The sequence below is a fragment of the Acanthochromis polyacanthus genome, chromosome 5, assembly GCF_021347895.1.
Source record: "Acanthochromis polyacanthus isolate Apoly-LR-REF ecotype Palm Island chromosome 5, KAUST_Apoly_ChrSc, whole genome shotgun sequence".
Classification (NCBI taxonomy): domain Eukaryota; kingdom Metazoa; phylum Chordata; class Actinopteri; family Pomacentridae; genus Acanthochromis; species Acanthochromis polyacanthus.
The window spans coordinates 41,861,005-41,876,445 of record NC_067117.1 but is presented as its reverse complement, the minus strand read 5'-3'; the positions used below and the strand labels follow the sequence as shown (position 1 = coordinate 41,876,445).

At 43.2% G+C, this 15,441-nt stretch overlaps 1 protein-coding gene across 1 annotated transcript in view; it reads right to left on the bottom strand.

Annotated features, from left to right (window-relative positions):
* Window positions 1-15,441, bottom strand: part of rbpjl (recombination signal binding protein for immunoglobulin kappa J region-like) — a 74,073-nt gene that overhangs the window by 23,117 nt on the left and 35,515 nt on the right. Inside the window, exons 4-6 of the mRNA XM_051948069.1 lie at window positions 15,328-15,398; window positions 15,080-15,195; window positions 4,705-4,882 (exon numbers count right to left, since the gene is read on the bottom strand). Coding sequence (XP_051804029.1) covers window positions 4,705-4,882; window positions 15,080-15,195; window positions 15,328-15,398 — 365 coding nt within the window. The remainder of the gene's footprint in view (window positions 1-4,704; window positions 4,883-15,079; window positions 15,196-15,327; window positions 15,399-15,441) is intronic.

Sequence of the window (15,441 nt, the reverse complement as noted above, 5' to 3'; positions counted from 1 at the left end):
AAGCAGTGCCATTGCGCACCATCTCTGCAAAGAGTGTTGCTCAAGCACTGTTTCAGGTCATCTCCCAAGTTGGAATCCCCAAAGAGATTCTGACTGACCAGGGCACTTCATTTATGTCACGAACACTTCGGGAACTCTATGAATTATTGGGCATCAAGTCTATTCGGACTAGCGTTTACCACCCACAGACTGATGGTCTCGTGGAACGTCTGAATAAGACTTTGAAGAACATGACTCGTAAGTTCATTCACAAGGATAGTTGCAATTGGGACAAATGGCTGGACCCTCTGTTGTTCGCAGTGTGGGAGGTGCCCCAGGCTTCCACGGGATTTTCTCCCTTTGAACTGTTGTTTGGCAGGAAGCCACATGGGGTTTTGGACCTGGTTAAAGAAAACTGGGAGGAAGGTCCGAGCCCAAGTAAGAGCGAAATTCAGTACGTCCTGGATCTGAGAGCAAAACTCCAATCACTTGGGCAGCTTTCACGGGAGAATTTGCTCAAGACTCAGGAGCGGCAACAACGCCTGTACAACAGAGGGTCAAAGCTAAGACAATTATCACTGGGAGATAAAGTGCTTGTATTACTCCCATCTTCTAGCTCGAAATTACTCGCCAAGTGGCAAGGACCTTTTCTGGTCACATGACGAGTAGGGGGTGTGGATTATGAGGTTGCACGCTCTGACAGGGGAGAAGCAGCGCAGATTTACCACCTCAACCTCCTGAAAGCATGGAGAGAGGCTGAGTCGGTTTCTTTGGTGACTATGGTCGAGGAGAGAGATGAGTTAGGGCCTGAGGTTCCAAAGTCGGACAGTTCCACCTCACTCCTCTTTGAAAACCATCTCTCGCAGTCCCAAAAAACAGACATTGCCATGTTGCAGCAGCGGTTTGCTAATGTGTTCTCTCCCCTGCCAGGGCATACGGACCTCATACAGCACCACATCGAGACCCCCCGAGGCGTGAGGGTTTTTTCACGACCTTAAAGACTACCTGAACATAAAAGAAAAACAGTTCAGCAGGAATTGAAAGCAATGCTGGAGATGGGAGTAATAGAAAAGTCTAACAGTTGCCTGGTGTAGCCCCATTGTTCTTGTCGTCAAGAAGGATGGGTCTATACGGTTCTGTGTAGACTATCGCAGGGTGAATGATGTGTCACGGTTCGATGCCTATCCAATGCCCAGGGTCGACGAGCTCCTGGATCGGCTGGGCACTACCTGCTTTTTTATGACGCTGGATTTTACCAAGGGCTACTGGCAGATTCCCTTGTCTCCAGAGTCTAAGGAAAAAACGGCATTCTCCACTCCGTACGGTTTGTACCAATTCGTTACACTTCCATTCGGGTTGTTCGGGGCCCCAGCCACATTCCAGCGTATTATGGACAAGGTGCTGCGTCCACACGCAGCATATGCCGCTGCCTACTTGGATGATGTTATCATCCACAGTGGTAGCTGGTCGGAGCATGTGCAGCAGGTGGCCGCAGTGCTGGAGTCCTTGAGACAGGCAGGGCTAACGGCCAACCCGAAGAAGTGTGCGGTTGGACGGAGGGAGGTACGGTATCTGGGACACCACTTGGGCGGCGGAAAGGTGCGTCCACAGGTGGTCAAGACAGCAGCGATCGCAGCCTGTCCACAGCCCAAGTCCAAAAAGGAGGTACGGCGGTTCTTGGGGCTGGCGGGCTACTATCAACGGTTCATCCCTAAATTTTCAGACCTGGCCAGCCCCCTGACCAACCTGACTCGAAAAAGTGCCTCAGATCAGGTCCAGTGGACGGAGCAGTGCCAGCAGGCGTTTGAGAGGATAAAGCCAGCCCTCTGTGGGGAGCCTCTCCTCTACACTCCTAATTTCTCTCTCCCTTTTACCCTGCAGACTGATGCTTTGAACAGAGGGCTGGGGGCTGTTTTGTCTCAGCAGGTGCGGGGCGTCGACCGCCCAGTAGTGTACATCAGCCCTAAGCTTTCTGAGAGGGAGGCTCGGTAGAGCACAGTGGAGAAGGAGTGCTTAGCAATCAGGTGGGCAGTCGGGGCCCTGCGCTACTACCTCCTGGGATCACGCGCCTCTCCAATGGCTTCACCGCATGAAGGATACCAACGCCCGAATCACACGGTGGTATCTGGCGTTACAGCCTTTTAAGTTCAAAGTGGTTCATAGACTGGGGGCGTAGATGGCTGCGGCTGACTTCCTCTCCCGCTCCTCGGAGTCGGGGGTGGGGGGTGGGGGAGGGGAGTGGGCTAGGTAGGACGGCTCCCTGGCCTAAGTCGGGCGGTGGGGCAGCCCGATCTCACGAGGATTCGTGAAACTGTCACGTAAGTTTTAGTTTCGGTTTCGTGCGCACCAACACGATTTCGTCATGTTTTTCGTGCCGCTCACCACGAAATGTGCACCAATGTATTTTAAACGGCGGACTTTTCGTGCCACCCAGAACGTATTTCAAACGAATGTGTGTATTATATTTTTAATGTAAAACCATGGCGAATCCAACGCTATATTTTGCATGACATCGTCCCTAACCATAACCCTAACCATAACCATAACCCGGTGGTACACTTACCTTTTTTTTTTTTTTTTTTTTTTTTTTTTTTTTTCCCAATTTGCATAGGAATTTCAAGAATGTCCGGCGGCCGGCGGCCGCAAACGCGATCACACAAGCAGTATACGCCGATGGACAGCTTAGATCGTCATGAATCCGCTGGTATAAACCGCTTTCAGCTGTGATTACCACAGCGGGTTTCGTTGTGAGCAACACGAAAAACATTTCGTGGTGAGCGGCACGAAAAACATGACGAAATCGTGTTGGTGCGCACGAAAAAGAAACAAAAAATTTACGTAACAGTTTCACGAATCCCCGTGAGACCGTGTTGGGTGGGGATATGTGGTGGTGGGTGTGGGAGAGCTCAGCTGCAGGGGAGAGAGGTGTGGAGGAGGGCGTGTGGAAGCAGCGTCAGGTTAATTGATGCAAGTGTTACCGATTAGACTTTTTGTTCTCTCGGCAGTAGCAGACTGGTGCGTGTGTACAATAAGGACACAGACAGCGAGGAAGGTGGCTGGTGACGACGCACGAGTGGAGGACAGTTTACCGGACGAAGTCCGGTGGAGCGCCGGGCATAAGTTAGAGACTGTTGATTTGTGTTTGTGACTCTGATGGTGAATAAAAAGCCCGTTTGATATTGCCAACCTGCCGTGGTTATTGCGCTGAGCGGACCCACCAACGGGACATCTGTTACAGTCTGATAAAGAGAAAACATCCAGTGAGCAGCAGTTGTGTGAATGAAAATGCCTTGTTGATGAGAGGTCAGAGGAGAATGGGTAGACTGACAACAGTAACTCAAATAACCACTGGTTAATACCAAGGAATGAAGAACATCATCTCTGAACCAAAACACCTCCAACCTTGAAGAAGATGTTCTACAGCAGCAGAAGACCACACCAGGTGCCCCTCCTGTCAGCTAAGAACAGGAAACTGAGGCTACAATTCACCCAGACTCACTAAAACTAGACAATAGAAGACTGAAAACCATTGCCTGGTCTGATGAGTCTCTATTTCAGCTGCAACATTCAGATTGTCAGAATTTGCAAACAGCATAAAAGCAGGAATCCATCCTGCCTTGTATCAACGGTTCAGGCTGATGGTGGTGTAATGATGTGGGGGATATTTTCTTGGCTCATTTTGAGCCCTTTAGTACCAACTGAACAACGTTTAAATGCCTCAACCCACCTGAGTATTGCTGCTAACCATGTCCATTCCTTTATGACCGCAGTGGACCATCAGAAGATGGTCCACTGCGGTCATCATCAAACTGGTTTCTTATCTCAAACTGGTTTCTTGAACATGACAATGAGTTCACTAGACTCCAATGTCCTCCACAGTCACCAGATCCCAATCTAGTAGAACCTCTGGGATGTGGTGGAATGGGAGATTAACATCATGGATGTTCAGTCGACAAATCTGCAGCAACTGCATGATGCTATCATGTCAATATGGACCAAAACCTCTGAGGAATGTTTCCAACACACGAATCAAGGCAGCTCTGAAGGTGAAAGGGTTCCAACCTTTTACTAGTCAGGTGTTCCTAATAAAGTGGCCAGTGAGTGTATATTGCCAGTCTTAAGATCTGAACCTGAAACGTTTCCTCACAAGAACACAAACACACTCGTGTCCGGAACAGACAGGAAGAGGGTCAGTCTGCCATGGTAACCAGAGCAGTGTGATGTCACCTGAGCTGCTGTCTCAGCTGTCAGGATGATGTCTCCTTTTAGTGTGTGTGTGTAGGTTTTGGATGACTGAATAAAACTGACCCTGTGACCCACAGTGACCCCCACAGCACAGGAAGTCATGACACGCAGCAACCAGCTGTCAATGAACGCCACCGCCCGACACAGCCAGCTGACTCTGTGCTTTTAGAAAAATGTAAAAATATTGCAATACCAGCTACAATTATAATACACATTGCTCTGTTTTATTGTCACTTACTCATATATATATATACACATAGATATGATCATTTGATTTGGCCTTTATTATTTTTCTTTTAAGAGCTTTTACAGTTTTATATCCAACAAAGGTCTGAAAAACATATTTACATAAATAATGTAATTATAATAACATTTGTCTTGATGATGATACCAGTGCTAGTTTAAAATAAGTCCAAACACTGATTTTTCTTGGCTTGTAAAGTGTAATAAAATACAGAATGAATTGTCTGAGTGACTCACGGTCAGCGTTCTTCATGGACTGTCTCTTCTGGGAGGGTTTGGAGATGACTTTGATCATCTTGCTCTGGAAAGAACCGAGCTCCTGTCTGTTGCCCAGAAAGAGTCGCAGCAGCAGGCAGAAGTGTTTCCTCTTGTCCTGATCAGAGATGAACAGCGACTTGGCACAAGCAAACATCTGCTGCAGACAGAGTGGGAGAGAGTTCAAGGTGGCTCTGGAGTGTGTCAGAACTTCAAACGCTGACTAGAAGATAATAGACATCAGATGATGGAGACTTTTCAAGAATACAGTATAGCTCGAGAGACACTTCAAACTTTTTGGAACACAAGATTCTGTTTAAGTCTCTGAACCCCAAAACCTACTGACAGATCTGAAAGCCATGCTGTCTTTAAGAAAATTCACCAGAAATGACTCAATTTCTAGGTCCATACAAAAAGAATTGATGGATTTTCAATTTTCAGTTGCTCCTTGAGTTATTTATCTGTTCTGTGCCGTTTGGTCAAGAGTAATAGCCAAATCTAAGCTTAAAATCATGGTATTTAACCAAAACCACTTTCTTTTATGTGTCTTATTTAAAAAAAACAAAACAGATGAAATAGAATCTGTAAATGCATAAAAAAATTCTACCCTGCGATGTCCTAAATCCCTGGTTTCCCACTGGTGGGGTAACTAAGTACTGTACTCGCTACGTTGCACTTCTACTCTACTACGTTTCTGAGAGGTTTAAAACTTTCTGAGCATCCTTGCATTACGGTGGACGATATACCAAATCAAGGATTCAAATCATGATATTTCATCAGAAATCCAACATGAGTGAAAAATAAAATCATATAACATTTGCTGGAACAAAATTTATTAAAAAAAAAAAACCTGCACTCTTTAACAGAACTGACAAAAATCCAGGGACTTTTAGCTGAACTACAGGCTGTATTTACACAGAACAGAGGACTGGTATAATATCTATAATATAATATAATGTCTATGGGAGACGCCAGTGTTTACAAACAGTGACGTCACGAAGTCACGTGATTACCGCACTGGTTGGCAAGAGGAACCAGAGGAACAATGGCTGATGATAACAATGCGAACTATCCTTCCGTGAAATTGTCCGATTATGCTCTATCCTCATCACCTGAGGCCCGACAAATATACGTGAGTAAGCTGAGATATCAGGGAAACAGTAAAACCTTGCCAGATCCCTACAATTTGAAGACTGGGCGGGTTGACGATCCTTCATTGTGGCCGGACGTTTCCTTCACCGACATTTATTTTTACCTGATTGACACCGCTGGGCTGTTCACCCACCCAAAAATATATAATTATGAATTAAAAATAATATATCTTCTGTTAATCTTCAACAAGATATCAAAGAAACGCCAAGAAGTTGCTGTATTTTTTGTCTGCAGTATGGCTTCTATGTAACAGTAACAGACCCACAGCATTGGTGATCGAAAATAGGACAATTCTAAAAAACGATCGCTAGACGCATACAGAAACAAATATGGTTACAAATAGGAGGCTGCTGGCTTAAGGAGATGTTATTGAATATGCTTCATTCGACTTTAGCATACTTTCATCGCCTCAACAGCGATCGGTAACACATGACAACACTGAACCAAATCGAAAGTGGAGAGATCGCTTCACGTGAAGGATGCGACACTAAATCAATATCTTTTGATAAATAAGCTCAAAGTTGGACATACTAAACATGCTAAACTGTTGAATAGTTTACCTGAAGAAAAGTGGGAGCCACAAACACGATCTCTGCTGCTTACTGGGGTACAATTTTTCCTGTTGATGACTGAAGCCACCGCTATCTGCTCTCTCCTGACATCGGTATTCGGTGAAATTTCAAGCCTGATCCCTTCTCAAAATGCTTCGTACAACCAACAACTACACACGATATTACCATTGTGGTAAATACATGTGCAATTTCATTCATGAAAAGCGATAACTTTCCGTATTTGTTTCAAACCCGCTACCGTTCTCGTAGCAAGCCGTTATGTTACTGCCGGTTTTGCCAACCAGTAGCAGTCTTGTACCACGTGACCATAGCAAATGACGACACGCTGGCGTCTCCCATAGCATGTAGCATTACCATCTCCTCCAGTAGGATTAGTATTACTAGTAGCATTAGAAATACCTGGGAGCATTTGGTAAAATGTTGTGCATGTGTGACACGCCTAAAGGTTAGTGACCACATTTTGTTTGAATTAAATTAAATCTTACCACATCGCTGCCAGGATAATATTAGATTCTAAATAAGGGACAGGAAGACAGCGGACATGCTGAGCTGGGGAGCTTGTTTGCAGTGGTTTGACTAAATCTGTTTTTCTATTTATACTAATTGTTGCGCTGTTAATGTGTTAATAGTGAAGTGTTGATAGAAGACCTGTATAGGTCCGGTTACGGCTTCACTAAATCCCCTTTTTGAAAGTCGGTGCATGGGGAAACCGGCAAGGAAGAGGGGTCAGTCTGGGCATGATGGTGGAGAGGAGAATAGCCAAGAGGCAAGAGAAATGACAGATCCTGAGGAGGAGTTTAAACTTATTATTAAGTTTAAGGATAAAGATGACAAGGCTTTGAACCCCCTTAAACTATCGGATGAGTTAAAAGATAAAATCGGAGCTGTTCTAAACGCCAAGGTTTTGGTGAATGGAAACATTTTGGTGTTTTGTAAATCTGAAGCTCAGAGATCAAAGGGGCTGAAGGTCAGACAGTTACTAAACTTTCCAGTGGAATGTTTTGTCCCAAATAAAGGTAGACAAACTAAGGGTGTTATCTATGTCAGTCCGGAAATTTCAGATGGTGCTATTGTACAAAACATTAAGGGCACAGAAGTGGAGTCTGTGAGAAGATTTAAGCCTACAGGAACAGCAGTGCTTTTAACATTTAGCCAAGAGGTGCTCCCTGACAGAGTAACACTGGGATATATGAGTTACCCAGTTCGGCAATATATTCGTCCTCCACTGAGATGTTATAAGTGCCAGTGTTTTGGTCATGTGGCAGCAGCCTGTTGAGGTACAACCAGATGTGGAAAGTGTGGAGAAAATCATAGCTTCAATGAGTGTGCAGCTGAGCAAGCCAAATGTTGCAATTGTGGAGGTAGCCACATGCCATCTTCTAAAGTGTGTGAATACCATCAAAAAACAGTTGAAGTTGAAAAGATAAGAGCAGAATCTAAAATGTCCTATGCTGAGGCAATTAAAAAAGTAAATGCGGTAAGAAAACCTGAGTCATCCAGAGCACAGGCTGCTGTGACAGGACCAAATGATGGTGGTAACCACCAAGGGTTCACAACCCAGTCTCTGGTGGCATTCATGGTAGATGTTTTATGGGCAGCTAAAAGTATTACACAGAAGGTGGGTATGACAAAAATGGTGGAAGAGGCCGCTAAAAAACATTTTAAAGAAATGGGACCCCCTATTCTACAGAGACATGAGGTAGAGGGAAGAGCGGAGGGATTGGAAGACCTACTCTGGTCACAAATTTCAGAATTTAGTGACGAAGGGCACATAGAGGTGGATCAAGTTGAGGGAACTTAGGAGGTTTACATGTTTAGCATCCTTCAGTGGAATGCTAGGAGCCTATTGGCAAATGGACAGGAATTGAACATTTTTTTAGATGATCTTAGATTTTTACCAGAAATAGTGTGTATACAAGAGACATGGCTTAAATCTTGTTTGGACTTTGTAATCACAGAATATGAAAGTGTTAGATTTGATAGAGAAGACCAGTCAGGAGGTGGCTGTGCAACTTTTATAAAGAAAGATGTGCAATATCAGAAAGTTACTTTAAAAACTTCACTTGAGTGTGTGGCAATAAGGATTTGGGGTCAAGGTGGGTGGATCTATATTGTAAATTTTTATAATCCGTGTTTGCAAATGAATATTATTGAACTGGAAGAGATTAAAAGACAGGTAGGCAGTCCAGTGGTGTGGGTGGGGGATTTTAATGCATATAATCCCATTTGGGGAAGTGCAGGTAGGGACTCAAATGGGTGTGTTGTGGAAAAGTTTATGGATGACAGTGAGTTAGTGTGTATGAATGATGGAAGGCATACAAGGTTTAATATTAAAACTGGAACATGTTCATGTATTGATTTAGCACTGGTGTCTGGTGAGTTAGCAATGTAGGACAGTGAAATGTATTGCACCAGTCAAGTATTGGGAGTGATCACTTCCCAATCTTTTTAAAGTTTGGGAAAGACTTGGTAATTGAGAGAGAAGTAATCCCTCAGTATTTTGAATATGGAAGGGCTGATTGGGAAAAATTTAGCAGGTTATGTGATGAGCACTATAGAGAAATAGATGATAGTGGAACCGTTGATGAGTGGAGTGAGAGTTTGGGTAATGTTATTACGAAATGTGCGAATGAGTGTGTCCCTAAAAAGAAAGGTCCTAAGAAGAGAGTCCCAGTGCCATGGTGGAATAAAGCCTGTCAGGAGGCAGTCACAGCTAGAAATCATGTGTTTAGGCAACTGAGGAAATATCCAACCCAGGAGGTAGCTACTGAATATCAGAAACTAAGGGCTAAAACTAGGCGGGTGATTAAGGAGGCTAAAAGAGAGTGTTGGAGGAGATATTGTGGGAAACTTGGAGCAGAGACGTCCGTGGGTGAGGTTTGGAGGGCAGTCAATCGTACAGCAGGTATATCTCGAAGTAGAAAGGTGCCAATCTTAGAGCACAATGGCAGATCAATTGTTTCAGACATAGAGAAAGCTAAAGTGTTAGAAAGTCATTTTAAAAGGGTCCACAGTGGGGAGAATCTTGGAGAGGTGGGGTTAAGGAAACGAAATGAGACTTTGAGAGAGCATAGGCATAAGTTAAGATATAATAGTGATAATGCAGATGTGTATAATCTCTTCTTTTCAATTGAGGAGCTTAAAGAAGCTATTAGTAAAGGAAAGAAAACCGCGCCTGGTAAGGATGGAATTAGTTATGAGTTTTTTAAAAGAGTAGGAAACAGTGTTTTAGAAGAAATTCTTGCCTTAATTAATTATGTCTGGGCAGAAGGTAGTCTCCCTAAGTCATGGAAGCAAGCAGTTATCGTTCCCATTTTGAAACCTAATAAGGAGTCTACACAGGCAGTATCATACCGGCCTATAGCATTAACATCAGTGTTATGTAAAGTGATGGAGCGAATGGTGACTGACAGGCTGGTGCACAAACTAGAGAGTGAGGGGTGGTTTACCGCAGAGCAAAGTGGTTTTAGGAAAGGGAGAAGCACAATGGATGCTGTATTGTGCCTAGATTCTGAAGTTAAGAAAGCTCTAACAAATAAGGAAGTGCTGGTGGCTATTTTCATAGACATAGAAAAAGCCTATGACATGGTATGGAAAGAGGGACTAGTAATCAAGCTTTATGACTCAGGAGTAAGGGGAAGAATGTTAAACTGGGTCAAGGACTTTCTCCAAGACAGAGTTATTCAGGTGAGAGATGGCTGCCATCTCTCAATTGTACAGAGTCCTTCAAAAAAAATCCTGGATCCAGACGGTGATTCGGATCACCTCCAAAATCTAATCGATTGTTACTTTTGTTCTTCCGGACATTCTGTAAAAATTTAGTGAAAATCCGTCCATGATTTTTTGAGTTATGCTGTTAACAGACAAACAGACAAACAGACAGACAGACAAACAGATGGCCTGGTGGAGGTCTGCGCTCTCCGAGTGCTTTTCTAGTTTTTTATTTTATTTTGTTTATTTTTAGAAATCAAGAAATTCAACTTATTGCATCATAACTGTGTCAAAACACATTTTCTGTCTCCTTCTTCATGGTAATTACCTCCGCCAGGAGGTTATGTAATCACCGGAGTTTGTTTGTCTGTCTGTCCGTCTGTCTGTGTGTGTGTCTCAATCTCGCAATGATACAGAAATCTTTAACAAATCCATGGAGCTGGACTATAAGCCGCATCACTGCCAAAACCTAATTATTTGGTCCTTGTGTCTGTTACGGCCACCAGTATTGGTGTGCCGTCTTGTTTTGAGGTGGTGTTTTGTAGGGCCTTTGTTTGGGAGTAATTTGTGTGTGGGTTCAGCTGGGGCTTTTTGCAGAGCCTTTGGAACCCCAGCTGCCAGCCGTTTCAGCTGACGACAGAGCTGATGACGACCTGCACTCCAGTCTGGTTCTCCCCGCCCTCCGGCCGTCCTGATTGGGCCACCCTCCAGCTACTCCTCCTCCGACCAACCAGAGGCAGCCAGGCACCACACCTGCTACCTATGAAGTCCCACCATGCCATTAGTCTTGGTGGCTGGTACTTTGACCAGTCCACCCTGGTGCCTCTTTGTATTGTGGCTCTGTATTGTTGTTCTGTGTGGTCTTTCGGTGTGGAAGCACTTGTGGTGGGTGCTACAGACAACTTCGGCCTTCTGTTGGCTTTAGTTTAGTGTGGAGCCCTACATCTCAGTGGAGATTGAGGCTCCAATTCGTAGTTTGCCAACTGTGTGTAGAAGCCACTTCGTATTTTGAGCTTTTGTGAACTGTGCTTAGTATGTACTCTTATTCAGAGGCACCAGTTTTGTTTAGTTCATTTTGTACACCTTTTGCATTAGTTTTTGTTCCTGGTGGTGGGTGTTGCTTCTGTAGTTAGGTTTGGCTAGGGAGTTTAGTTGTTTTCTTTATGTTTAGCTTAGTTACAAACTCTGTTAGCCTTCGTTATGTTTTATTCCGTTCTTTGTTTTAGCAACACCCACCAGTCTTTGTGTTTTATTGTCACTTTTTCGTTCCTTTTACTACTAAGCAATAAATCCCTTAACCTAAACCAACACCATCTGGTCATTTTGTTGCAGCCAGCCAACCCCTAGAGGTTGGATCGTAACAGTGTCATTTCTGACCTTCCCTGGAAACTGACAAACAATCAGACAAACCAACGCTGATCGTCACATAGCTCCACTGAGGCTCCGCCTCCTTGGCAGAGAAATAACAGCATGACAAGAACAGAAACTTCCTGTGCACTGACAGGCAAACTTGTTGTAATTTTTACGCTGCTGTTCTCAGCTTTTAAAAGGTGTTTGGCTGAAGCCCTGTACAGTAATGCAGATGCAGGACGTCTCTGTCTTGTGTTTTCTCTCAGCGAGTAAACAATGGAGAGGCCAGTGAACACACACAGCGTGCTTACAGACATGGCTGTTTGTGGAGTTAACAATGGTCTGTCATAAAGGAGATGACGTTGTTGTCTAGGCAAACACACAGAGCTGTCTGTTGCTTAGACACAGCAGGTCTATCCCATCATTCACTCATCTGAAGATGGTGCAGAGCTGCTGAGACCATCAGCCCACATTCATTCCAACAGCTGTCATCCACTGATTTAGCGTTCTGCAACATATCACATTCACAGTGTATAGTTAGGTAAAAGAATCAGAACCTATGATGGGGAAAGACAGATATTCTTATCCACCATGGACTGCAAACATGAACACTACCAGTTAACACTTTGGACAGACCTTCTGATTTAAGGATTTTTCTTTTTCTTTTCATGACGTTTTCCATGACCCTTGGTGCCATGCCATGTCTCCATACAGTCATGGTGTGTGTGTGTGTGTGTGTGGACGGGTAATTATAGGGGTTGTGGGGACCTAATGTCCTCACAACCATAGGAAAACCAAAAAAAAATGTCATTTGTGGGGACCTCATTTGGGTCCCCATACAGGGAAACAGTGTTTTCTTGGCCATGTTGTTGTTACTGAAAAAAGTAAAAGTGCAAAAACGTTTCTTTAGGGTTAGCCATTGTTTTGGTTAGGGTTAGGGTTTGGTTAAGGTTAGGGTTAGGGTAAGGGTTAGGGCATGGGTCGGCAACCCGCGGCTCCGGAGCCGCATGCGGCTCTTTCAGCCCTCTGTTGTGGCTCCCTGTAACTTTGGAAAATACATTGTTCTGCCTTTCAGGCGCGTTTCAATGTATTTTAATATAGAGAATTTTATTATGAAATTACCGCTCTTACTTTGACGTGTCACTCCACTGGATGTGCTGTGCCTGTGACATGAGAAAGCTGATGCAGAGAAACAACACGGAGCTTCCGATTCCCACACGTTTCATGCCTTTTTTTTTGTTTTACTCCTGGAGAAGAAACGCCTGTAGTTTCACATCGTTTTGTACTCAAGAATGGCAAGCCTGTATATTAAAGCTCCACTCCAAGAAAGACACGTCTTGTCTTTGAGTCAAAAGTACTCATGATAGGGCAATACACGTTACTCGCAAGAACACGGCTCGATGTCACATCTAGGCAGCAGGTCAGAGAGTCAGAGGAGTGTCGTCTTGGAAAAATAGGGCAACGACTTACTGGAGAAAAGTTATTAGCTTAAGATAAATAGATAAATAGATTTTACAAGTCAAATAGACATTCGCATAATATTGAGTTCCAGCTAACATTACGTAACATATAAGGTCCAGGAGCAAAAATGACATTAACCAGGTAAGATAAATATTAGTGGAAGGACACAATTTAAAAAATGAATAATTAGAGGCTTTGTAATTAATTAATCACGACTGATTAACAAGGGCATAGAGGTAAAAAAAAAAAAAAAAAAGCGATAAATGCAGTGTTGTCTTCATTTTAAATGCCAAAAGGATTTTGCGGCTTCCGGTGTTTTCTTTTCTGTGGGAAACGGGTCGAAATGGCTCTTTGAGTGTTAAAGGTTGCCGACCCCTGGGTTAGGGGTTAGATATGAATGGGAGTCAATGGTATGTCCCCGCAAGGATAGGAATACACAGTGTGTGTGTGTGTGTGTGTGTGTGTAGCTATATATGTACATACCCAGGGTGGGAGGGAAAGATTTTCTTGTTTTTATTTCAATGTTTTTCAATGTTTAAATGTTGTGAAGCACTTTGTGGAGCGATTTCATCGAATGAAAAGTGCTATAGAAATAAAGATTGATTGATTGATTGATTGATTGATTGATTGATTGATTGATTGATTGATTGATTGATTGATTGATTGACTATTTACATTGTAGATTCTCACTGAAGGCATCAAACATAAAAAACATGTTTGTACAAATGATGGTAGATTAAGAAGACAAGAAATTCACAAATGAACCTTGACAAGGAACACCTGTGAAGAGAAAACCATTTCAGGTGCCAGAAGTTTGCAAAGCTGTCATCCAAGTAAAGAGGGGCTATTTTGAAGAATCTAAAATCTAAAACATGTTTTGACTTACTTCACACTTTTTTGTTTACTACATAATTCCAGATGTGTTCATTCATAGTTTAGATTCCTTCAGTGAGAAAATACAATGAAAATAAAGAAAAGCATTGAACAAGAAGCTGTGTCCAAATTTGTGACTGGTAGCGTATATTCTTGACTTAAAGTTGAACATTTTAGTTGAGCTGGTTGAGTGGGCGACCCATAAGCGTGGGCTGGGTTTGATTCCAGCTGCTTTGGTTCAGCAGAGATGAGCAACAGAATGCTGATGTTTGGTGAGCTCGCTTCTCTTTAAATCCACATCATTTTTAAAACAAACACTTAACTGGATTAAATATCATCGCTTGAGGACATTTTTTGAAATGTATCAGTAAATGAGGTCTACAGCTTACACTGTGCATTATTATTGCCACATGTGGGTCATTCCGTGCTACCTCTCCCCACCCTCAGAGTTCATGTCATGGATTTCTTTAAATAAACAACGACCCTAATGAGGATAAAGCAGTGTAGATAATTGATGGATGGATGATTAAACACCTCACTTTTAAATGCAGAATTACTGCATTTTTCCTTACAGAACAGTACATCAGGCACAATACATTTGAAGACTGTTGGAAAATTAAAAATGCAACAATTCTTTGTGTTTTTACACTTTCTGGCCCTGATAACTGAGTAAATTTATAACTGATTAAAAAGAAAATCTATTTCAAGCCTACAAAGGGTCGGTTTCTTTGTTCAGTAATTCTGTGGAGAAAAATACACATAAACAGAAAAACAGTCAAATAAAGTGACTGTGCAGCAGTTTGAGCCTTCAGGATGCCTACAGTGTTGCTGGGTAACACCATTCATCCAGCGTCCTTAAAGGATTTTTACACCGTTATTTATTTATTCCAGGGGAGGCCAAATACTGGACTCCTGCTCTTCGCTGACTGATGACACTAAACTGACCTTCTATGAAATGTAGAATTTACACACGAGACGTGTGGGGAGCAACATTTATATTTTTGTAGTGAAATGTTAAATTCTATCAGTCTAAAACCATACAAATATTAATCTTTATCCACTGTTTGGGACACAAGCTGGACCTCATCACCGATCGCTGAACCAGGATAAAGACCAGTTTAAATTTCAGAATATTGGTGTCTGTGTGATTGAAGGAAATCTGACTGACAGGAAAGGACTGTCTGGACAAAACCACAACAGAAAGGCATACAGATGGCAGCAGATCACACTTGTCTCACCCTGGAGTTTGGCTGTTCATCAAAGACCAGTTTGAATGTGTCCGCCTGGGACTGACTGGAGCTGTCCAGACACATGTAGCCACACACCCGATACACAGAGTCTCCATAACCAGCCGCTGGAGTGGAACAACAAGAAGGAAAAAGGGATGGAAGAATAAAAACCCAGAAGATGTAGCTTCACAAATTCAGGTTAAACAAGCTGCATTCAACAGCTTTGCGTAAAGTTAGATAGATGTTTCTTTCCTCACCTTTCAAATGGTCCTGCATGACTCTCCAGCCACGACCGCTGATGAAAACACAAGGAGGAGGGCAAAAGAACCTGTAAGGAATGCATCAGCATGAATTTAAATGGTCGAATTAAA